The following is a 24,339-nucleotide window of genomic DNA, read 5'->3' as shown; positions in this document are numbered from 1 at the left end:
TGACAGGTGTGAGGAGAGGTAGAGGTGTCTATAACCTGATGGCATGAGCCTCGGAAGGATTTTCCGGGGTGGGAGGAGTGGCGTGGAGGGAGCAGGATGTCAACAGCAACTTTTTTTTTTTTTTTTTTTTTGCGGTACGTGGGCCTCTCACTGTTTTGGCCTCTCCATCGCGGAGCACAGGTTACGGATGCGCAGGCTCAGCGGCCATGGCCCACGGGCCCAGCCGCTCCGCAGCATGTGGGATCTTCCCGGACCGGGGCACGAACCCGTGTCCCCTGCATCGGCAGGCGGACTCTCAACCACTGCACCACCAGGGAAGCCCTCAACAGCAACTCTTGGTCTTGGTCTTAGAGAACACCAGCAGCTTTCCACTTGATGGGACGGCAAGGGGGCTGTATTCTCGGGAGAGCCAGCTTTCAGAATTTGAGCAGGTTGAGCAACCACAGGACGTTATTACTTACGGGACGGGTGTTCCAGAGAGCGGGGTGGGAAGATCTGAGGAGGAGGAAATAAATGGAAGCTCGTTTCGGAAGGAGGAGGCCGGAACACTCTTCAGCATCACTCGCGGGTGCTCTGAGAGCTACAGGGCTCTGAAACAGAATGGGGCTGGCTGGCTGATATTTGATAAGGGAAGAGGTTCTCTTTTGGGGGGAGGGGGTTACTCAGACTTGTTAGGATCCAGCTGTGGCCTGGACGGATGGCATTTCTGATAGAGACAAAGCCTCTCTAGAGTGAGTTGACTGTAAAATCAACTTTTCAGTTGACTGAAAATGCTTGGGAAAGGCTCCAGGCCAGAGTCACTGGGCCCGTCAGCTCCTAGGGAATAAAGAGGAGTTCTTCTGTGGGACGGTGAGGCCCAGGGGACTGGATGTGTTCCTGGGGGATTGATTTTACTGCGGCTCCGTGCTGGGTCTTGCAACGTATTAAACTTAACAAAATTTGGCAGTGATGCCTAGAGATGACCAAGGAGATGTTCACAGGGTGCAGTGGTGAGGATGAATATTCTTCATTACAACTCTTGTGCTCGGTTACCTGTTTGTAGACCTGACTTTAGGTGTGTACAAATGACCTTATGATCTTGGTGGGGAACACAGTAAGGAAGGACACAGAACAAAACTGTAAAGTGGTCGCCTCTGGTTATGGAATTGTGGGTGTGCACTTCCTTTTTTATTGTTTTGTTTACCACAGATACTAGAAAATAGAGATAAACACTTATTAGTACTTTATTTTTCTTTCTAAGTCAGACCCTGAATTTCACAGAGGAAAATCTTACTACAGACTCATAGTTGGGGTTTTATTGGCCTGCATATTTTATGAGCGCTGTATGTCCTATAACGGACTAGATTTCTTTCCAGAAATTCACAGTAATGTCTGTGGCCCAATTTTAATAAGTGTGCAGAATTCCAAGGTGAGTGTGTTTTGCTAGCCTCGTTCCCAGCTCTACTTTTTCTCTCTGTCCTTGTTTTTCTTTATCTTGCTCACCTACTTCTAATTTATGTCATTTGATCATATTCCACATATCGCGCTATCTTTTCTAGAACAAGTGGTGGTAAAAATAAGTAAAATAATTATCAGGTCAGAGAGTGTGAGCATCCTTCTCTTTCATGATGGGTTTTTTTTTATGTTATTGCTTTCCAAAGCATCAAACAAATTTTACTGATTTATTAAATCCCCTGTCCTTAAAGGAGCTGTTTTAAAAAATGAGTTTTTTGTGTGTGTGACTATAAGTATTGTATAAGAATGTTAGAAAGTTTGGAAATAGAGTTGAATGTAAAGTTGTCATCATAAGTCCTAGATTTTTCTTCTAACTTTTTATGTCGCAAATTTCAACACCAATGAAATTATAAAATATGTATAATTAATTTTATATCCTGCTGTTTTTTCTTCAAACTATTACTGAAGCATTTTTGTCATTAAAAATGTTTTACAGACATGATTACTGATAACCATAGAATAAATATACCATAATTTCCCTGACTGTTTTTTAATTGTTGGACATTTAGGTTGCTTTGAATTTGTTATTTTAAATAATATTGCAGTGAACATCATTATAACAGGTATCTTTGCCACAGTTTAAAAATTATTTTCTAATGATAGGTTCCTAGAAGTAGCATAGCAGCAATTTTATATATATGTATACATGTATGCCATAAATAAAGGAGATAGTTCAGGTGAATATTTTCAAAAGCTTGCAATGAAGACAGACTTCTTATCAATGACACTAAAAGTAGCAACCATAAAGGGAAAAAATGGATGAATTTGACTATCTAACAATTTTAAAATTCTGTATAATAAAAGCCATTTGGCAGTTATGATAGGTAGATCGCTATAAAGAGCTTTCACAAATGGAAAAGACTAGACTCACAAATATATAAAAAGACTTCTCACAAAAGAAGAAAAATATACAGCCAACAAACACTTGAAAGGATGTTCAACCACGACAGTCATTAAAGAAACAAAAGTAAAACAAAGATGACATGTTATTTTTCAGTTATACTTCCATCAAAGATAAATAAATAGTCTCAGTATTGAGACTATATGCTAAGAATATAAATCAGTCTGTAACTGGAAACAATTTGTCGATTAAAGATACGTATACTCTTTCATGTATATTCTTTCGTAATTTCAAGAGAATTATCAGTGATGTTTACCGTAGTATGGTTTATTGATTGAAAAATTGGTAACAACCTAAGTGGGGATTTGGTTTAATTATGGTATCTCCATGTGTGTTAAAGATGATTACGTAGATCTGAACTTACTGACACAGAAAGATGTCCAAGATATATTAAAGAGACATAGGAAAATATGAGTGCCTGTGCATAGAAAAAAACATGGAAAGATATAAACCATAATATTAATTGCATTTATCTCCATTTAGAGGGATTATGGCTGATCTTTTATTTTTTATTTCTTTAATTTTCCTGAAGTTTTAAAATAAATGTGTCGAACCTAAATAAATAGAAGGAAAAAAAAAAGCAGTTGCTTGAAAGTGAAATTGGTTACAGCAGAAACAAAACTTGTGTTTTATCATACATACTGCCTTTTGTAGTTACCAAAGATTGATTTCAAAGTTAGAGTAGAAATGTTACATAGACTATAATTTAATGAAGTGGTTTTGCAAGCCATAATAAAGAGGAACAACCAGTGGATATCATGTGACAGAAGAGGACAGAAAGTAGAGCCCTCTATTAGTTCTGTTTACAATGAAAATGAGTTGCATTCATTTGTCACCCTTCAAAATCGACCTTTCCTGAGCCCATAATCATCGACAAGTCCCCAGACAGAATCTGCTGGGGGACTCCGTGCGGTCTTGAAGAATGCCCCTTCCAAACTGCCTCCTTACTGTTGAGGAAACTGAGGCTCCGGGAGGCTTGGTGGCATCTCAGGGATGCTAGGACTGCTCATGCCCCTGCCTCAGGAGGAGCGCCAGGCTACTGCTGCCAATATTTCTGTCACCCTTATGCCTAAAGATCCATCAGTAGTGATTTGGATTTAACTCTTCTATTTATTTTTTTCCCTCTCTCTGCATCTCTCTCTGCGTCTCTCTCTGCCTCTCTCTCTCTCTCTCTCTCTCTCTCTCTCTATCTATCTATCTATCTATCTATCTATCTGTCTCTCTAGTTTGGAAATGCTAATTCTTTTGGGGAGTCTTCTAATAAATCACAAATGCCTAAATTAAACAAATTTCCCCATGTCTTCCCACCCCACCCCTGCATCATACGGGAAGGTTGTGTTTCATGGGCGTATGCCGGTGTGTGAAACTTTGCAAAGGGGAGAAGAGGCAGAAAGATTGTTAGTTGGGGTTTAGTCCAAGACTGAGTCCTTTAACTTCACAGTTTTGCTCAGACCGTGAGCCTGGCTTCTGGGAAGGATGAAATCATAATTTTTGATGCCAAAGCTGTTCACTGGCTGCTGCTTTGATGGATGACTCTTGTTCATGTGTTTTTTAAGTTACTGTCCTTTTAAAAAATTGATTTTTTGTCTACATTGGGTCTTCGTTGCTGTGCCCGGGCTTTCTCTAGTTGTGGCGAGCGGGGGCCACTCTTCATGTGGTGCGCGGGCTTCTCGTTGCTGTGGCTTCTTTTATTGCAGAGCACAGGCTCTAGGCACGCAGGCTTCAGTAGTTGTGGCACGTGGGCTTCAGTAGTTGTGTCACGTGGGCTCTAAAGTGCAGGCTCAGCAGTTGTGGCTCACGGGCTTAGTTGCTCCGCGGCATGTGGGATCTTCCTGGACTAGGGATTGAACTCGTGTCCCCTGCATTGGCAGGCAGATTCTTAACCACTGCACCACCAGGGAAGTCCCTTGTTCATGTGTTTTTAAGATTTTCTTGGTTCCATGGATTTAAACAGACTTTTGGCTTGAAAGATTTCAATAAATTTATAAAATGTAGTTTGAACCATTTTTATCTTGTGCTTTAACCTCTGAGAACTGTGACCGTCATATAGTCGGTACCCTCACAAGGAAAAATGGCTTATCTGAGACATAATTTTGGTTTGGGCAAATTAATGTATAAAAATCCTGCTTTGGTATAAATTAATTTTATTTAATATTGGTTTTTGTTATCAAAGTGTTGCAATCACATTTCAGAAAACTTAAAGTCAGGGAATTTTTTTTTTTTGCAATACAATGATATTTTACAATTATTTCCTTCTAGATTTAAAAAATCATCTAAAATACAATGTAGTTTCAAGCTTATGGTCCCGGCAGAATATGGAAGAGTAGGCAAAACCTTTTCTGTTTTCACCTAGTCTGGTTCCTAAATGAGCAGGTGATCTGTTATCTCTACTTTTTGCTTGTTTCCCCTCTGCCTTTGGCAAAACTTGTCAGCATATTTAGCAGACGGTGGAGACTTTTTTTTTTTTTAAACAGATTCACAGATTTGGATTCAGTAGCAATATCCTCAGTGGAATTATTCTGCTAAAAGAAATTCTCAGAGTTAAACTTGGAGGAAATGAATCAAATGTTTCCAAGCACAATTCTGAGGGATAGTTCCATTTCCTGAGATAGGGGGAAATGAAACCTCGACATTTTCATTCTAGATCCTTGAAATTTTTAACTGGACCCCATGGCCCGGACTTGTCATTCCGTGTTGGTAAGCCCTGCCACTTGGCTGGTGCGTTTGGTGGAAGAAAAGTGTGTTCTTGCCCAGGTTATTCAAAGAGAGCTTTTTTCCTTCCATTCTGCCAAGGTATGCTACTCTTCCCTTACCCTGATTTTGTTCCACTGTCCTCATTTGCAGAGTACTCGGGTGGAGTTTGACCTGCCAGAATATTCTGTTCGTCGAAGATACCAGGATTTTGACTGGTTGAGGAACAAACTGGAAGAATCCCAGCCCACTCATCTCATTCCCGTAGGTACTAAGTCAGTACAGCTTGTTACTCACTTTTCCTGCCTTCTCTTTTCTGACGGTGTTCACTCAGCTCTCACCCTTTAAACTATGGATGAACTCTACCTTACATTTCATACCAGATTCACCCATCAAATGTACATTTTATGGATGCTGTATAATACAGTTCACCTTCAGGGTTTTGATTTCTGATTCGCGATACAGTATGCTGGTTTCTTGGGTGGGTTGGGTTAGATTTTCACTTTTATTATAACAATTTTTTGAGGTATGGAGAATCCTAATTCTCATTTGCTGCCTCCTTAAAGACTGTTTCACCCTTCCTAGACTCCATTCTTGCTGTTTGGATAGCTGCCCCCAGGTGGAGAAAGATGTCTCAGATTACAGCTGGCTGGGCTTTCTTTAGACGTGGGTAATTCTGAGAGCAGGAATCTAGCTCACGATCCACTCAACCACAGTTTTTCCTTTAAGAAAACAAACCAAAAGCCAGTTAACTATTTATTGAAGAAGCATACTATTTATTTGTTATTTTAGCTGCACATTTTAAAAAACAAAACTAGACTAAATAAAATTTAATAAAATAAAAAAAAAATAAATTTTAAAAAATAAAACTAAATAAAATTTAAAAGACTACTTAAAATCAACATATGTATTGAGTACTTCTCTACTTTTTTATTTTAGTGTAAATAACTGTTTAGACCTCAGATGTTTCTTGGGCTTTGGGGCTTTGGGGCAATTTGGATCATAAAACTCTTCAGCAGGGCTTTATCTTTCAGTAAAAACCTTGGCTGGATAACTTCTTAGCACTGCCAGTTTTCCTGCTACCACTGCATCTTCCAGTCTTCCCTTCATGGTTGGAAAAGGCTGACTATGCTGTGAACGCACTAGCAGTTTTCTTAGTTTTCAAGGCAGAAGTGGCCACGTTGCTAGTGCTGTGATGGGGATGATGGGTTTTGCTTGGGGCTCCATTCTTTCTCAGGGAAACCACTGCCCCCCCCCCCCACCCCATCTATTCCGTCTGCTCTCCAGGCCTGAGGTTTTGCTTTTCTGTCTTCTAATAACTTAAAAACATGCCAAAAAAGAAACTATAGTTTTAAACAGTTGGAACTATTCCTCAAAATCTTAATGTGGCAAAATTGGCAGCTAGTGAAGTTTTTAAAAACAGACTTTTATTTTAGAACAGTATTAGATTTACAGAATTACTGCAAAGATAGTACAGCAAATTCCCATAGACCCTACACCCAGTTTTGCTTATTAGTATGACGCATTTGTCACAAATAATGAACCAGTAATGATACATTATTATTGACTAAAAGTCCTTTATTCAGATTTCCTTGTTTTTTGCCTGATGCCCTTTTCCTGTTCCAGGATCCTATCCAGGGTAACACATTACATTTAGTTGTCACGTCTCCTTGGTCCCAGGCTCCTCTTGATTGTGACAGTTTCTCAGGCTTTCTTTGTTTTTGATGACCTTGACAGTTTTGAGGAGTACCAGGCAGGCATTTTGTAGAATGTCCCTTCGTTGAGATTTGTCTGATGTTTTCTCATAGTTAGCCTGGGGTGATGTGTTTTGAGGAGGAAAAGCACAGGGGTGAAGTACCATTCTCATTACATCATATGAGGGGTATATACTATCATTGACAGTATTTTATCACTGTTGATGTTAACCTTGATCACCTGACTTGAGATAGTGCTTATCAGGTTTTTCCACTGTACAGTTACTCTTTTTTCTCTCCCTCTCCGTACTGTACTGGAAGGAAGTTGCTTTTTATGTGTAGCCCACACTATGCATGAGGGGAATTATGCAGCACTTCCTGGCAACTAGGAGTATATGAAGTTCGGTACTTAAAGACCAAAGGTTAGACAGCGACACCTGCTGGTGAAACATAGTAGACTCACGCATAGACACTGAAGCCAGAACTGAGAGAATGGAAGTCTCCAGAATGCCCATGGTGGATCCAGAGTATCTTTAAGTCTGGTTTCCTATGGTCTGGGTAAAAGCAGTGAGTAGAAACATCTAGAGAATTAAATTCTTGATAAATTTTTAGTGCATATCTGCGGTGGAGAGAGATTTAATGTAGGAGAGCATCTCTGACTTAAACGTGAACGTCAGACTGCAAACAAACTCTTTTTTCCCCCCCCAGAGAAATTCGTCTTACAGCAGCTTTGCTGGGAGGTATCTGTTATTAATAATCGACTTTGGTCCTTTTACTAGGCCTTTTTACTGCCCTTGGGAAGGTGAAGGGTAATAAGATAGACAAGGGACTCCTGCCCAGGGGACTTAACTATCAGATGGAGACCCAGTAAACATGTAACATAATTATTGTTTAAATTTTCATTTCTTATTTTTTTAAAGCTTTATTGAGGTATAATTCAGTATACCATACAATTCACCCATGTGAAATGTACAAGTCAGGGGCTTTTGGTATATTCATAGAGCTGTGTAACCATCAGCACAATCAGTTTTAGAACCTTTTCATCACCCCCAAAAGAAACCTCTTACTTCTTGCCTGTTGCTTCCAAATCCTCTATATTCCCCATTGCCTGGAACCACTACTCTACCTGTCTCTATAGATGTGCCTGTTCTGGACATTTCATGTAAGTAGAATCATACACAATGGCCTTTTGTGACTGGGTTTTCTTTCGTAGCATAATGTTTTCAGGGTTCATTCATGTCGTAGCACGTGTCAGTGCTTTGTTTTTATTGTCAAGTAACATTCCATTCTATGGATATATCATATTTTGTCCATTCACCTTTGATGGACATTTGGGTTGTTTCCACTTTTTGGCTGTCACGAGTAATGCTGCTATGAACATCCATGTGCAAGTTTTTGTGTGCACATATATTTTCATTTTTCTTGGGTCTATACCTAGGAATATAATTGCTGAATCACATATAACTCTATATTTAACCTTTTGAGGAACTGCCGGACTGTTTTCCAAAGTGGCTGCATCATTTTACGTACGCACCAGCTGTGTATGAGGGTTCCATTTTCTCCACGTCTGCATCAACACCCGTTATTATCTTTCTTTTTGATAATAGCCACCCTAGTGGGTATGAAATGGTGTCTCTTTGTGGTTTTGATTTGCATTTCCCTGACAGCTAATGATGTTGAATTTTTTTTTACATGTACCTTTATTATCTTCCTTGGAGAAATATCTGTTCAGATCCTTTGCCCATTTTAAAATTGGGTTGTGTCTTTTTATTGTTGAGTTAAAATGGTTCTTTATATAATCTAGATACTTATCTCTTCCCAGATATATGATTTGCAAAACTTTTCTCCCATTTAATGGGTTGTCTCTTTATTTTCCTGATGGTGCCCTGTGGAGTACCAAGTTTTAAAATCTTGATGAAGTCCACTTTACCTATGTTTTCTTTGTTTGCCTCTGCTTTTGGTGTTTTAGCTAAGAAACCATTGCTCATTCCTAGGTCATAAAGGTTTACACCTACGTTGTCTTCTAAAAATCTTTTTTAAAATTATTTATTTATTTTTGTCTGCATTGGGTCTTCGTTGCTGCGCACGGGTTTTTCTCTAGTTGCGGCGAGCGGGGGCTACTCTTCGTTGTGGTGCGTGGACTTCTCATTGTGGTGACTTCTCTTTGTTGCAGAGCATGGGCCCTAAGCACGTGGGTCCAGTAGTTGTGGCTCACGGGCTCAGTAGTTGTGGCTCACGGGCTCAGTAGTTGTGGCACACAGGCTTAGTTGCTCTGCGGCATGTGGGATCTTCCTGGACCAGGGCTCGAACCCCTGTCCCCTGCATTGGCAGGCAGATTCTTAACCACTGCGCCACCAGGGAAGTCCCTTCTAAAATTTTTTATGATTTTAGCTTTTAGAAAATGTAGATCTTTAATCCGTTTTGAGTTTGTTTTTATACAGTTAGTTTTCATTTCTTTAACCAGTGAAGCTACATATCTTCTTATGACTTTATCGAATGTCGGCATTTCTTTAATGAATTGCCTCTTTATTTTTCTATTTTTTTCTTAGTGGTTTGTAAACACTCCATATCTGCGAAGGAAATTAACCCAGTTGAGAATATCTATTTTTTTCTCTAGTTGTCTTTTGTCTTCAGCTTGACTCCATAAAAGATAACATCCCTTCCCTCCCAGCCAAGTTAATTTTTCCCTTACAGTTTCTGGCTTTGAAGCTTGTTTCTAACCTAGGATGTTAAAAAAAAAAATGTTCTGTATTTTCTTCTATTACTTTTATGTCCTCATGTTTTATATTTAAATCTAGAATTTTTTCTGATGCGAGATGGGAGGATCTTATTTTTTTCAGATGGTGAGTTGTTCCAGAACCATTTAGGAGTAATCAGTCGCCGGTGTAATCGTTTGTGTATTAGACTATGTCATGCATTAGATTTGCACATTTTGGGGCTATTTCTGAACACTTTGGTTCATCGATCTCTTTTCTGTTTCGTGTGGTGTCCCTGCTACACTACTGAATTATTACAAGTTTACGGAACGTTTCATCATCTGGTTGGATAGGCCCCCATCTATGCCCACAGTAGTCTTTGTTTTCCGAGATGTTCTGCCTATTTGCACGTTTTGTTTTTCCGGTGAATTTTAGAATCTTTTGGATCAGTTGGAGAATGGCGGGTGGTGGTGGGTTCTTGGGGTTTTTTGTGGGTTTTTCTTTTTGCCAGTTTTAGTTACAGCTGTGGTTAAAAATATGTGAGAATTCCGAAGCTTTCAGAGTCTATTGCTTACGTTATGAGCATGGAGATATAGTTCCCACTTCTTTTGAGCTTCACTGGAACCATGTGAAATTGTAGGTGAACAGCCAGCCAGACTGTGGTTCTGGGGAGGCCCCAAGTTCTTTCATCTGCCTCTCCGCATTGGCTGTCCTGAGACCTGCCCTGTTTCCAGCCCCTGTGGCTCTGAACTTGGCAGCTTCTGGGGCTCTGCTGGGGAAATCCAACCCCTTACTTCCTTAGCCGACTGCTTCCTTGCCTGAGTCGTGTCACAAGATGGTTGATACTGATGGATTTTTCTCTCAATCCAATCTTTTCTGCTTTGTGTCTTTAACAAATTCTGTCCTGTTAACAGTACCTTTATATGTTCTGGTGCTGCAACAGATTTTTCTATTTTTATATTGCTTTGTTTTTCTGGAATTTTAAAAGCAGAAAGAAATAATCATATGTTCTTCAAATGCCAACCTAAAACTAGAACTGTACTGGATGTGTTATGTTTGTCATCTCATAATGGCAATTCATTTTGTTTTTCTTTGTAATCTAATAGTTGGAGCCACCAGAGAGTCTTCATTGTGACATGGTTTTTGCTTTTTAATGTATTTTTTGTCTCAGAAGTTGGTTTTAACACCGCTTCGTTTACTGGGGCACAAATAATTACACAGCAGAGAGATTTCATGACTCAGTGGATGCACATTTTGAAGATGAAGCAAATACATTTATTAAAGTCTTTAGTTTTTAATTTCACTTAGAAATTTAATGTTTGCTTCAGTTTTTATGAAGGGAGCTTTGCTGGAAGGATGCATTTGTATTTATTATGGACCCAGTTTTGTTTTGGGTAGTGGTAAACTCATGGGAATTAATAGGAAGAGATTTGTAATGCAGCATTTGTTTTTCTTAATATGAAATAATCAGTAAGAAGTCTAACTTCACTTTCTAGTTGGCTCCTTTTTCTCGTACTGTTAAATATATATGCTTTTAGCTTACCAAGTAGATCAGTTAATAAATAGTGAATCATTAGTTGAACTTTCCAGTACCTGAATTAAATCAGGTTGATTAATCAGGTTAATTAATTCAGAAATGAAATTGAGTTATTTATAGTGAGGCGGATGGACCTAGAGTCTGTCATACAGAGTGAAGTAAGCCAGAAAGAGAAAAACAAATATCGTATGCTAACACATATATATGGAATCTAAAAAACAAACCAAAAAATGGTCATGAAGAACCTAGGGGCAAGACGGGGATAAAGATGCAGACCTACTAGAGAATGGACTTGAGGATATGGGGAGGGGGAAGGGTAAGCTGTGACAAAGCAAGAGAGTGGCATAGACATATATACACTACCAAGCGTAAGATAGCTAGTGGGAAGCAGCCGCATAGCACAGGGAGATCAGCTAGGTGGTTTGTGACCACCTAGAGGGGTGGGATAGGGAGGGTGGGAGGGAGGGAGATGCAAGAGGGAGGAGATATGGGGATATATGTATATGTATGGCTGAGTCACTTTGTTATAAAGCAGAAACTAACACACCATTGTAAAGCAATTATACTCCAATAAAGATGTTAAAGAAAAAAGGGGGGGGGGGCGGTAGGCAGGGCTGTGTCCCTTCTGAAGGCTCTAGGGGAGAATTTGTTCCTTCCCTTTCCAGTCTCTAGAGGCCGCCTGCATTCCTTGGCTCAGGCCTCTTCCTCTTTCTTCAAAGCCAGCAGCATTGCATCTCCTCTCCTCTCTGACATCTGCTTCTATCCTTGCATTTTTTTTTTAATTGAGATAAAATTCACATAACATAAAGTTCACCGAAGTGTATAAGTCAGTGGCTTTTATTATATTCACAGTGTTTTGCAGTCACCACTATCTAATTTCAGGACATTTTCATCACCCCAAAAAGAAACCCCATACCCATTAAGTAATCGCTTCCCATCCCCTCTTTTCCCCAGCCCAAATATCATGAATAATGTCGACTGAACATTTGTTGTACAAGTTTTTGTGTGAAAACTTGCTTTCAATTATTTTGGCTGTATACCAGGGGATGGAATTAATTGCTGGATCACATGGTAACTCTATGTTTAAGTTTTCGAGGAACTGCCAAACCGTTTTCCGCAGTGACTGTGCCATTTTACATCCCCGCCAGCAAGGTATGAGGGTTCCGACCTCTCTATATACTTGCCAACACTTGTGATTTTCCTTTTTTTTTTTTCTTTTATAGCATCCTAGTGGGTTCAGAATGGTATCCCAGGTGATTTAAAAAAAATTTTTTTTGGCTTAAAACATGTGGAAGTTTTATGTTTAGTCCACTTCCCTTTTTTGCTTTCTGTTCTCAGTATTTACCAATTAATACAAATAGTTGGCATTCATTCGGTACCTACCATGTGCTGGGAGCTGTGTTGAACTCTTTCTTCACTTGTATTATTTCATTTGCAGAGTGTAGATGCCCTTGATTTTACCAGCAATCCAGATTCCTATGCATAGACAACCCAGAAGGTAATTATAAGGGTGAGGCAGAGAGTAGGTATATCGCTTTAAGGAAGCTTGAAATAGGAAGAAACAAATTTATGAAGCCATGTACATTTGGCAATAATGATGCTTATTACAGAAGGAAATTCTGTTTGCAGAAGGATTCACCCCAGGGTTCCTTTAACTAGCAAGCTCCCCTGATTCATTAAACAAAGTTCAATGTACTAAATCTGAAGAATGGATAACTAACTCTTTTCAGAAGGTTATCTGTTACATGAAATGAGGCATAGCTAACTACTTATTTGCTCATTAGGCCTTTTCCCTGAGTCCTCTTCAGCATAGGCAAATGAGAGTATGCTCAACAGAACTCCTGAGATAAAAATATCCACTGGGTTTGGTAATTACAAAGTCACTGATCATCTTTAAAAGAGCGGTTTCTACATGAAGCAGGGATAGGGCAGAGAAACACAGCATTGAAGGCAGTACCACCGATGGCTTCGTTTTGGGGTGAAGAAAGGTTGGGGGTTGAGAAATCAAGGGGAAGAGTGGAAGTAAAGGTAAATGATTCTTTTCAAAAAGGTTGAATGAGACAGGAAGGAGAGTGGAGACGATGTAAGGTCAAGAGATAGATTTTTTTTTTCTTCAGGTAGATAGAGAACCAACCATGTTTTTGTAGACTCAGAATAGAGCTGGATGAGGGGATGTTGAAGATAAACAGTAGAGAAGGTATAATTAATTGATGGTGACAAGGTGCATGATAGTGAACTAATGGGTCAAGGACACAGATGGAATAGTTAGCTTTGGGGAGGGGGCTGTTCTCTACAGCCACTTGAGGCACGGAGGCAAAGGTGGCACCCAGTAGAGTCTTTACTCTTGAGATCTAAAACATACGGGCTTTCCAAAGCTCTTCAAGTCGAGGCTGTTGAATTCTCTCATACCCAAGTGCTTCCTTTCCAGCAGTGCTGGTGTTGCCAATTCCTAAATATTTGAAAGCTTTCGTGTTATAAATTGGGTTGCTTCTTGGCTTTCTCACTCTAAGTGCTTAGGTTTCCACATTGCCTAAGTCCATGTTCCTGTATCTTATTTATTTCAGCATTTGTGTGTGTGTGTGTGTGTGTGTGTGTGTGTGTGTGTGTGTGTGTGTGTGTGTGCTTGGGGGTCTATAACTTAAGAGAAAAAAAAAATCTCTATTTTCACACATTACAGAGTTTAAGGAGGTTGCAGACTTAAATGCTTGTTCCAGTTTTTCAGTCTCCTCGTCGACACTTGTTCTTTCCTTTCCTGTCTTTCTCTGTCTCTATTATGGTCATCCTAGTGGGTGTGAAGTGGTATCTCACTGTGTTTTTTTTTTTTTTAACATCTTTATTGGAGTATAATTGCTTTACAGTGGTGTGTTAGTTTCTGCTTTATAACAAAGTAAATCAACTATACATACACATATATCCCCATATCTCCTCCCTCTTGCGTCTCCCTCCCACCATTCCTATCCCACCCCTCTAGGTGGTCACAAAGCACTGAGCTGATCTCCCTGTGCTATGTGGCTGCTTCCAGCTAGCTAGCTATTTTACATTTGGTAGTGTATATATGTCCATGCCACTCTATCACTTCGTCCCAGCTTACACTTCTCTGCCCATGTCCTCAAGTCCATTCTCTACATCTGCGTCTTTATTCCTGTCCTGCTCCTAGGTTCTTCAGAACCATTTTTTTTTTTTTTAGATTCTATATATATGTGTTAGCATACGGTATTTGTTTTTCTCTTTCTGACTTACTTCACTCTGTATGACAGACTCTAGGTCCATCCACCTCACTACAAATAACTCAATTTCGTTTCTTTTTATAGCTAATATTCCATCGTATATATGTGCCACATCTTCTTTATCCATTCATCGGTCGATGGACACTTAGGTTGCTTCCATGTCCTGGCTACTGTAAATAGAGCTGCAGTGAACACTGTGGTACATGTCTCTTTTAATTATGGTTTTCTCAGGGTATATGCCCAGTAGTGGGATTCCTGGGTCGTATGGCAGTTCTATTTTTAGTTTTTTAAGAATCCTCCATACTGTTCTCCATAGTGGCTGTATCAATTTACATTCCCACCAACAGTGCAAGAGGGTTCCCTTTTCTCCACACCCTCTCCAGCATTTATTGTTTGTAGGTTTTTTTGATGATGGCCATTCTGACTGGTGTGAGGTGATACCTCACTGTAGTTTTTTGTTTGTTTGTTTGTTTGTTTGTGGTACGCGGGCCTCTCACTGTTGTGACCTCTCCCGTTGCGGAGCACAGGCTCCGGACACGCAGGCTCAGCGGCCATGGCTCACGGGCCCAGCCGCTCCGCGGCACGTGGGATCTTCCCAGACCGGGGCACGAACCCGTGTCCCCTGCATCGGCAGGCGGACTCTCAACCACTGCGCCACGGGGGAAGCCCCTCATTGTAGTTTTGATTTGCATTTCTCTAATGATTATCTCACTGTGGTTTTGGTTTGTATTTCCCTAATGACTAATGATGTCGAGCATCTTTTCATGTGCGTTTTGGCCATTTGTACATCTTCTTTGGAGAAATGTCTACTGGGTCATTTGCCCTTTTTTAAATATAAATGTTCTTTTAATATTTCATAACCAAAACATTTTCAAATTGTGCATTAGCAGGTACTCTCTTTCCCTGTGGTGGCAGTAGTGAGGAAGGCCTTTTAATCAAGCTGCTATGGAAATAGGTTAAAGCTCAAGGATCCCTTGGAAGCCAGGTAGTTTTAAATTGCCGACAATATTGGCTCAGAGTAAATGCGATGGAGAGATTTATTTGAGTGAGGAGTAAAGGAAATTATATTATTAAGAACCTTTAAGCATAAACCTAAACAAAAAATTGCCTTAGAAAAGGTATTTTTTTAGATACACGGGTTTCCCTAATGTACTTATTTTTTCATTCACCAAATTCTTTCACCCCTTGAACTGGGAGTAGGATGTTAAGATATTTAAATAAATTTTTGTGTGGCTGATGTTGTCTGACTCCTTTCCTTTCTTTCTTATCTTGCCTTATCTTTCCCATTATATCACCTGTGCATCAAGCAACGTAAAGATAACTATACTGTCCCGATTTACCGGTAGATGTTAACTGACTGTTTCCTGTGTTCCAGGGACCATGCTCTACTGTTTCATTTCTTGTATTATAAAATTGACTGGGTAGTTGTGATTTACTCCATGGGTATTTTTTTTTTCAGAAATATTTATACTGATGACTACATAAAGATCTGACTGATGAAGAAAGACTGTTCTTGACAGATGGGTCCTAGGACTTATTTGCTAGCCTGGTTTTTCTTTGCACTTTCTTATCAGTTACTCTGAATATTTTTGTTCATGTCATTGTAGCCACTTCCCGAGAAGTTTGTGGTGAAAGGTGTTGTGGATCGTTTTTCAGAAGAGTTTGTGGAGACCAGAAGAAAAGCTTTGGATAAATTCCTGAAAAGAATTACGGATCATCCTGTGCTTTCTTTCAATGAACACTTTAATGTTTTCCTTACTGCTAAGGTAAGCAGAATTTTTCATGTTCCTCTCCCAGGTTAGCATTCTTTGGGCTCTTTCTTAAAAGCTGTTTTGATCTCTCACAAGCCACCCCCGTAGTGGGTGTCATAGAATTGCTCTGGGTTTGTTTTTTTTGGTTTTGTTTCTGGTGCTCATCGGCCCTGGCACGGTTTCCATGTTAGAATTTAGGAGAAATATCCCCCTGCAGCAGTCAAGGAAGTTAGAATAGTTTCACTTACCAAAAGCAGGGATAAGTGTTTCCCTACACACTTAACCGGCGATATTACTGGGTGAGGCCGTTCTGACCAACGGTGGGCACGAAAGGGAAAGAATGTGTATTGAGTGTTTGGTAAGGACATGTTTCACAGGAACCCTGTGAGTATTTGCTTATAGCCTCATTTCACAGGCAAGGAAACTAAAGTTCAGGGCATGTGTGCTAGTTCAGCTGGCATCACTAGGATGTGAAATAAGGTCATTGTGGCTCCTGAGGCCACAGTTTGCACAGACTGCACGACCAGGAGTAGTTGAGCATTACTTGCCCACGGCCAAGTTCCTAGCCAGTGGGCATTTCCCAGGCACTTGCCAGGGAAATAGTTGGGGCCTACACAGCGGCCAGATTCTATGTATTCAAACTCAAGCTGGCGCCCCTGACTTTTCTCTGAACTTCCCTGTTGGCAGAACTGACCGGCAGCCTGAGGTGCTCGACTCTGATTGTCTGCAGATATGGGAGCTCGTGTTCAGACTCCTGTGCCAGCTTCCCTCCAGCCCCATCTGTTTATTTTCATGTATCCTATTCTCACATTCAGGCCATAGGTAATTCATTCCATGTTGGCAAGGGTATTAAGGCCCAGGTACTTTTCAGTTTTCTTTTTCAAAATGGCAAAATGGAGAAATATTTACAGACAGCATCAGTTGCCGTAAAGACGTTGGAGGGGATGCCATTCTCCGGACGTAAGAGCCACCTGGCAAAGTCCTCCAGGGCTGTGGGTTTTCTTTTTAACTTTTTCCTGGACCTCAGTTGGCACTTAGCCTCCTTGATGACATTCCTGTTCCTCTTCTTTTTTTCCTGGAAACCTTTCCCACACAGGTCAAACTTGTGTTCTTTTTAAAAATAAGTATTTCCTGGTGAACTGCTTCTCGGACGTAGTTCTTCCAGTGACTACACAAAGTAAAATCCACTCTCTTCCCCAAAAGTGCAGCTCACTGTTTCACCCAGATTAGTGGTTCGTTGTCCAGGCAGGCCCTCAAGTTTCGTCATTTTTATTGAATAAAGAGACAAAGGAGGAGAAAGCTTGGACCCCCGGTCATTAGGAATTTGTGTAAAGAATAAGTAGGAAAGGTGGTTTTTTCTTTTTTTTTCTTTGGGTATATGTGGTGTTCATCTGTGGACCAAGCAATATGAACTGATTTTATTTTTAATTTGCTCAATTTTGTTACTGAAGTATAACATACATAGAGAAAAATATACAAATCACAGCTCAGTAAATGATCACAAAATGAACATACCTTTATAGTCACTACCCAGTCAAGACAGAAAATCCCCAGCACACTGGAAGCCTCTCTCATCTCTGCTCCCAATCACTACCACCCCGCTCCTCCCCAGGGTAAACAGTATCCTGATTTCTATCATCAGAGATAACTGATTTTTTTTTTTAAAGCCCTTCAAAGTCTTAATCAAAATCTAACTTGACGTGAGTGAGTACGGGGGAGTTGGCTTGTTTAAAAACAACAGCCTCCTGCCTTAGTTCAGTTTTATTTGCTGAAGCAAATGCACTAAATAACCTCATCTTTTCTTTTATTTCTTTTTAATTGTGGGAAAATACACATGACATAAAATTTACCATCTTAACCATTTTACAGTGTACAGTTGGGAAATGTTAAGTATATTCACCCTGTCGTACATCTAATCTCCAGAACTTTTTCATCCTGCAAAACTGAAACTTTGTACCCACTAAACAATAACTCCCCATCTCACCCACCCCGTACCCCCATCTTTTAAAACGCTTTGAATAACTTGGTCCTGTCCTTAGATAGGCCACTGACATGCTCTGCCATAGTGAACGCAGAAGCTCTCCTCTTCCTTGTGATGACGTGATCTTACCACAAATTAGAAGGGTCCTTAAGAAGAAACCACTGATGCTGGGGGAGGTGGAGGATGTTAGTATCAGCTGTGTTCAAATCAGTGTTTTCATCGTTGGCAGAATGGGTGCAGCAGTCAGATAGGTACGACTAAATAACTGTACTTAACACGTTAATGAACTTGGTTAACTAGGGATTCTTTGTAAAATGCTACTTGAAGTAGAGTTTATGCAGTCCAGTGAGTCCATTTGGATCGAACCCTGATCCAAAAAAACATTTGTCTGTGGAGCAATTCCTAGAACTCCAGGGCTTCAGTTACGGTCTTGTGAAAGCCTGGTGCCTACAGGGATGCTTTTATCTAGAGTGTATGAGGTTAGAAGGGGAGATAAGATCATTATTTTATTAAAAATGTTTTTCTTTGGCTGTGGCATGCAGGATCTTAGCTCCCCAACCAGGGATCGAACCCTCGCCCCCTGCCGTGGAATCGCAGCGTCCTAACCACTGGACTGCCGGGGAATTCCCCGAGATGGGATCCTTAGAACATTGTCTCAGGCAGGTGGCATAGAAAGGAAGGACAGAGATGGAGGAGGGCGCTTAGAGGAGGTTGCTGCCGTTTTTAAGATCGGTGAGCTTTGCATATATTTCACATGCTGACGGATTAGAAGTTGGAATTATAGACAGGAGAGAAGGGATGGTTGAGAGGGCAAGGGCCTTGGCTGGTGGGGGGAGTGTGGACAGGAGAGGGCAGAATCAAGAGCAGAAGTGAAGGCCTTGGCTGCGTGGAGGAGGAGGACGTGAAATCAGGAGGGATCTACATTTCAGGCACTTTGGGAGACCTGAGCCTGGGATGGTGTGTCACGTGGGAAGGGGCTGTCAGACAGCTGTGTTAACCTCTGCTCTATCCCTACATGAGGCGAGGTCACCAGAAAGCAGTGGCCTTGTGCCGTGTTCCCTTCTTTCCCTGTAGACCTGTCCCTCTAGGACTGGGAATTATCATTCTGTTAGTATCGAGGGTAGACATAAGGAACAGACACCTGCATCTTCTGTAAAACCACTGTTGAAGGCACCATTAAAGTAAGTGACATAGAACAACGGGAAGATACTGAAGATTCCCCTTAGCGTTTAATGATAGGAAGAAATTTATTTTACCTGGCAGACTAATATGCTTTTTAGGTTTCAGTTCAGTGGATTATGCAGCTGAACGTATTTCCCATTAATGCCTCAACCAAGAAATCCAGGGTAAAATGTTTTGTCATTTGCAGCATCTATCCTTGGCCTGGGTTTTGTAGCACCACCTTTCCTGTCACTGTCTCCTGCTTCCCACCCTCCACTTCCCTTATATGGCTTTGGCTAGGATATAAATAAATGAATGGAATGAATCTCAGCTCTTGAATTTTGCTCCTAAAGACAATTTAGGATATTTTATATAGGACAAAGGGACACTTTTTTAAAAACTTGTATTTAAACAGTTGTGTTTAAAGGAAGGTGTGCTGGGTGAGTGAACCTGATTGGAAAGGGAGGAGTCCAGCTCTGTATAAAGAGACCTGGGCGTAAAGGTGCAGGAGTATGAGCGTGGTGGCTGTGATGGCAAGGAGAGGAGACGTGTGTGGGTGTGGGTGTGGGTGTGGGTGTGGTGAGCGCCTTAACCTAACTCACCTCCTTATTTTCTGAGTCTTCCATTTCCAAAAGGAAGCTGCCTAAAGGAGTTGGCTTACTGAGTCCTGGCCATGTGAGCAGTCGAGCCCTTTGAGTTTGTTTGTTCATATGTCATCCTTAGGACCTGAATGCCCATAAGAAGCAAGGGATGGCGTTGCTGACTCGAGTGGGTGAGTCGGTCAAGCATGTCACTGGCGGCTACAAGCTGAGGAGTCGGCCTCTCGAGTTTGCAGCCATAGGCGAGTACTTAGACACATTTGCGCTCAAGCTGGGAACCATTGATCGAATAGCCCAGCGGATCATCAAGGAGGAAATAGGTGAGCTCTCCGTTGAGTTCTTGATCAGGCCCAGGGGCCACGTTTGCAGAAATGGCATTCACTGCGCCAAGCAGAATCAAAATGCAGAAATGCCGGAGCAGCAGAACCAGGCCACATTTTGCTTATAAAAGTAATAAATAAATACAAGAAGCGGGGGAGGTAGTTGTGACCAGAGTATAATTTTGCACCCCGTCCCTTGCCCTGCATTTCATCCTTGTGTTTGCTTTCCCCATAGCAAACAACCACTCTGAGCCTCTAGGCTTTTCCACTTTTCTCTCGCTCAGCTTCCCTTCATCCATAGCAATGATCATTTAAAAAATAAACTTAAGTATCTTTTCTGGCAGAAAGATGGTTCAAAATGAGAGCAGTGTTTGCCAAAGTTACTATCCTAATGAGCCTTCAGGCTTGAAGTTGACTCACCTGCCTACCCTTGCTTCATTTCAAACCCACTCTTCCTGACCCAGGGAGTTATGAGGCCTTTGTTCTTGCCACCACTTCCTCCCCACCCTTCTCATGGCCACTTGCTTTTTTGTGTCCCAGAATGTTGGGGCCCTTTGTTTTCTTACACGTATGTAGGCCAAATAGACCTGAACAGTGTTAATGATCATGCTGGCATGTGATGTGAAACACATAGAGAAGGATTCTCCGGTAGTTGCCATCCATTGGTTACTAAAAAATGGCAACAACATTTTATTGTAATGGCAAGAATCCTGGTGACAAATGATAGGCCAGATTTTTTTGTGGGGGAAATCAAACAACATTTTTCCTTGTTCCCTGTGCTTTGATTCTCCTTTACCTGCTGCTGGTATCCTGTAGGGCCTGCAGGTTTTGGAAATGGCTTTAGGTACCATCTACACCTAAAGATCATGTGGGGTAAATTCTGATGGGACCAAGGTGTTGGGGTGACCCCTGAATGAGAGAGTTGAGTCTGCTTAGGTAAGACCACATGTCTTGTATCAACTGTTTCCTAAAATTCCATTATTTTTCCATTGTGACTGATTTTTAAAAAAATTTTTAAAAACACCCCCCTAAACCTATATGAAATTCTACCTCCATTGCCTGTTAAAATATGGCTTCACTGTAGGGGTAGGTGAGTAGGTTTCTAGGAAGATATTTGGTGGATGTAGCTCCCACCACTTTCCCCCAAAGGCATTGTGGTCCCCATTATCCAGAGGCATGACATTCCTATTATGGAGTAGAGTTGATTGATGTTATAGTGTGAGCTGTAATATCAGCTTTTGGAGATTAAAAAAATTGGTTATAAACAGTGTTGTGTTTAAAGGAAAGCATACTCAGAGAGCTCTTGGCTGCATTGGTTATTGAGTCAGTAATACCAGTGATTGCAACCCAGCCGATCTTAATTGGTTTCTCTTCCCCCTTTAGAGTACCTTGTAGAGCTGAGAGAATATGGGCCTGTGTACTCCACATGGAGTGCGTTAGAGGGGGAGCTGGCTGAGCCCCTGGAGGGTGTGTCAGCCTGCATCGGCAACTGCTCTACAGCCTTGGAAGAGCTGACAGAGGACATGACAGAAGACTTTCTACCTGTGCTCAGGGAATATATTTTATACTCTGACTGCATGAAGGTAAGCTGACTCACTTCTTGTGCACTTAGGTACTTTCTTTGTTGTAGTCGTTAATCAAAAAGTAATTGATTATTGCCTATTTGCATGTGGTACAGATTTCCTTCTTCCTGGGTGGGCAGTATCAGACATGTGGACTGACCTCATGGACATGTAAAAAGAACACAGGGTGAACCAAGTGTGTGAATTAAATGAAAGAAAAAAAGTTTGGAAGAGATTCTTATTAGTGTTCTCTGAGAGTTTGAGAATAGCATCTGCTGATTAAGAACAGTATGTTGTGGAAAAAGAGCAATTGGATAATTAGAGCTCTTGGAGGTTAAAATATGATTGCTGAAATAAAATTGAAAAGTAAAGTTGCAAGATGAGGCTGAGGAAATCTTGGAAAGTAAAACAAATTTTAAAAGTAATTGGAGGGCTTCCCTGGTGGCGCAGTGGTTGGGAGTCCACCTGCTGATGCGGGGGACGCGGGTTCGTGCCCCGGTCTGGGAGGATCCCTCATGCCACGGGGCGGCTGGGCCCGTGAGCCATGGCCGCTGGGCCTGTGCGTCTGGAGCCTGTGCTCTGCGGTGGGAGAGGCCACAACAGTGAGAGGCCCGCGTACAGCAAAAAAAAAAAAAAAAAAAAAGTAGTTGGAGAGAGGGCAGACAGCAGAAGCAAGAAGAAGAACTACAGTCCTGTAGCCTGTGGAATGAAAACCACATTTGCAGAAAGATAGATAAAATGAAAAGGCAGAGGACTATGTACCAGATGAAGGAACAAGATAAAACCCCAAAACAACAAATGAAGTGGAGATAGGCAACCTTCCAGAAAAAGAATTTAGAATAATGAGAGTGAAGATGATCCAGGACCTCAGAAACAGAATGGAGGCAAAGATGGACAAGATGCAAGAAATGTTTAACAAAGACCTAGAAGAATTAAAGAACAAACAAACAGAGATGAACAGTAGAATAACTGAAATGAAAAATACACTACAAGGGATCAATAGCAGAGTAACTGAGGCAGAAGAACGGATAAGTGACCTGGAAGACAGAATGATGGAATTCACTGCCATGGAACAGAATAAAGAAAAAAGAATGAAAAGAAATGAAGACAGCCTAAGAGACCCCTGGGATGACATTAAATGCACCACATTCGCATTATAGGGCTCCCAGAAGGAGGAGAGAGAGAGAAAGGACCCGAGAAAATATTTGAAGAGATTATAGTCGAAAACTTCCCTAACATGGGAAAGAAAATAGCCACCCAAGTCCAGAAACACAGAGAGTCCCTGGCAGGATAAACCCAGAGAGAAACATGCCAAGACACATAGCAATCAAATGGACAAAAATTAAAGACAAAGAAAAATTATTAAAAGCAACAAGGGAAAAACAACAAATAACCTATAAGGGAACTCCCATAAGGTTAAAAGCTGATTTCTCAGCAGAAACTACAAGCCAGAAGGGAGTGGCACAATATATTTAGAGTGATGAAAGGGAAGAACCTACAACCAAGGATACTCTACCTGGCAAGGATCTCATTCAGATTTGAGAGAGAAATCAAAGGCTTTATAGGCAAGCAAAAGCTAAGAGAATTCAACACCACCTAACCATCTCTACAACAGACGTTAAAGGAACTTCTCTAAGTGGGAAACACAAGAGAAGAAGAGGACCTACAAAAACAAACCCAAAACAATTTAGAAAATCGTAATAGGAACATACATATCAATAATTACCTTAAACGTGGATGGATTAAATGCTCCAACCAAAAAACACAGGCTTGCTGAATGGATCCAAAAACAAGACCCACATATATGCTGTCTACAAGAGGCCCACTTCAGACCTAGGGACACATACAGACTGAAAGTGAGGGGATGGAAAAAGATATTCCATGCAAATGGAAGTCAAAAGAAAGCTGGAGTAGCAGTACTCATATCAGATAAAGTAGACTTTAAAATAAAGAATGTTACAAGAGACAAGGAAGGACACTACATAATGATCAAGGGATCAATCCAAGAAGATATAACAATTAGAAATATATATGCACCCAACATGGGAGCACCTCAATACATAAGGCAATTGCTAACAGCTCTAAAAGAGGGAATTGACAGTAACACAATAATAGTGGGGGACTTTAACACCTCACTTACACCAATGGACAGATCAGACAGAAAATTAATAAGGAAACACAAGCTTTAAATGACACAACAGACCAGATAGATTTAATTGATATTTATAGGACATTCCATCCGAAAACAGCAGATAACACTTTCTTCTCAAGTGCACATAGAACATTCACCAGGATAGATCACATCTTAGGTCACAAATCAAAACTCAGTAAATTTAAGAAAACTGAAATCATATCAGGCATCTTTTCTGACCACAGCACTGTGAAATCAGAAATAAATTACAGGGAGAAAAATGTAAAAAACACAAACACATGGAGGATAAACAGTACGTTACTAAATAACCAAGAGGTCACTGAAGAAATCAGAGGAAATCAAAAAATACCTAGAGACAAATGACAATGAAAACACAATGATCCAAAACCTGTGGGATGCAGCAAAAGCAGTCTAAGAGGGAAGTTTATAGCAATACAGTCGTACCTCAAAAAGCAAGAAAAATCTCAAACAATCTAACCTTACACCTAAAGGAACTAGAGGAAGGAGAACAAACAAAACCCAAAGTTAGTAGAAGGAAAGAAAGCATAAAGATCAGAGCAGAAATAAATGAAA

The 24,339-nt window shown here is 40.8% G+C and overlaps 1 protein-coding gene across 3 annotated transcripts in view; it reads left to right on the top strand.

Moving 5' to 3' along the window:
* The window catches only part of SNX30 (sorting nexin family member 30), a 109,454-nt gene that overhangs the window by 51,667 nt on the left and 33,448 nt on the right, over positions 1-24,339 (top strand). For 2 of the 3 annotated variants that reach the window (XM_082843454.1, XM_082843453.1), the window contains exons 3-6: positions 5,240-5,350; positions 15,848-16,006; positions 19,857-20,052; positions 21,436-21,635. In XM_082843454.1, coding sequence (XP_082699580.1) covers positions 5,240-5,350; positions 15,848-16,006; positions 19,857-20,052; positions 21,436-21,635 — 666 coding nt within the window. The remainder of the gene's footprint in view (positions 1-5,239; positions 5,351-15,847; positions 16,007-19,856; positions 20,053-21,435; positions 21,636-24,339) is intronic. The other variant, XM_082843455.1, reaches the window with a different exon arrangement.

The sequence above is a fragment of the Leucopleurus acutus genome (genome assembly GCF_964270905.1).
Source record: "Leucopleurus acutus genome assembly, chromosome: 7".
NCBI classification, from domain to species: Eukaryota; Metazoa; Chordata; class Mammalia; order Artiodactyla; family Delphinidae; genus Leucopleurus; species Leucopleurus acutus.
This window is presented reverse-complemented; position numbering and strand designations above follow the sequence as displayed.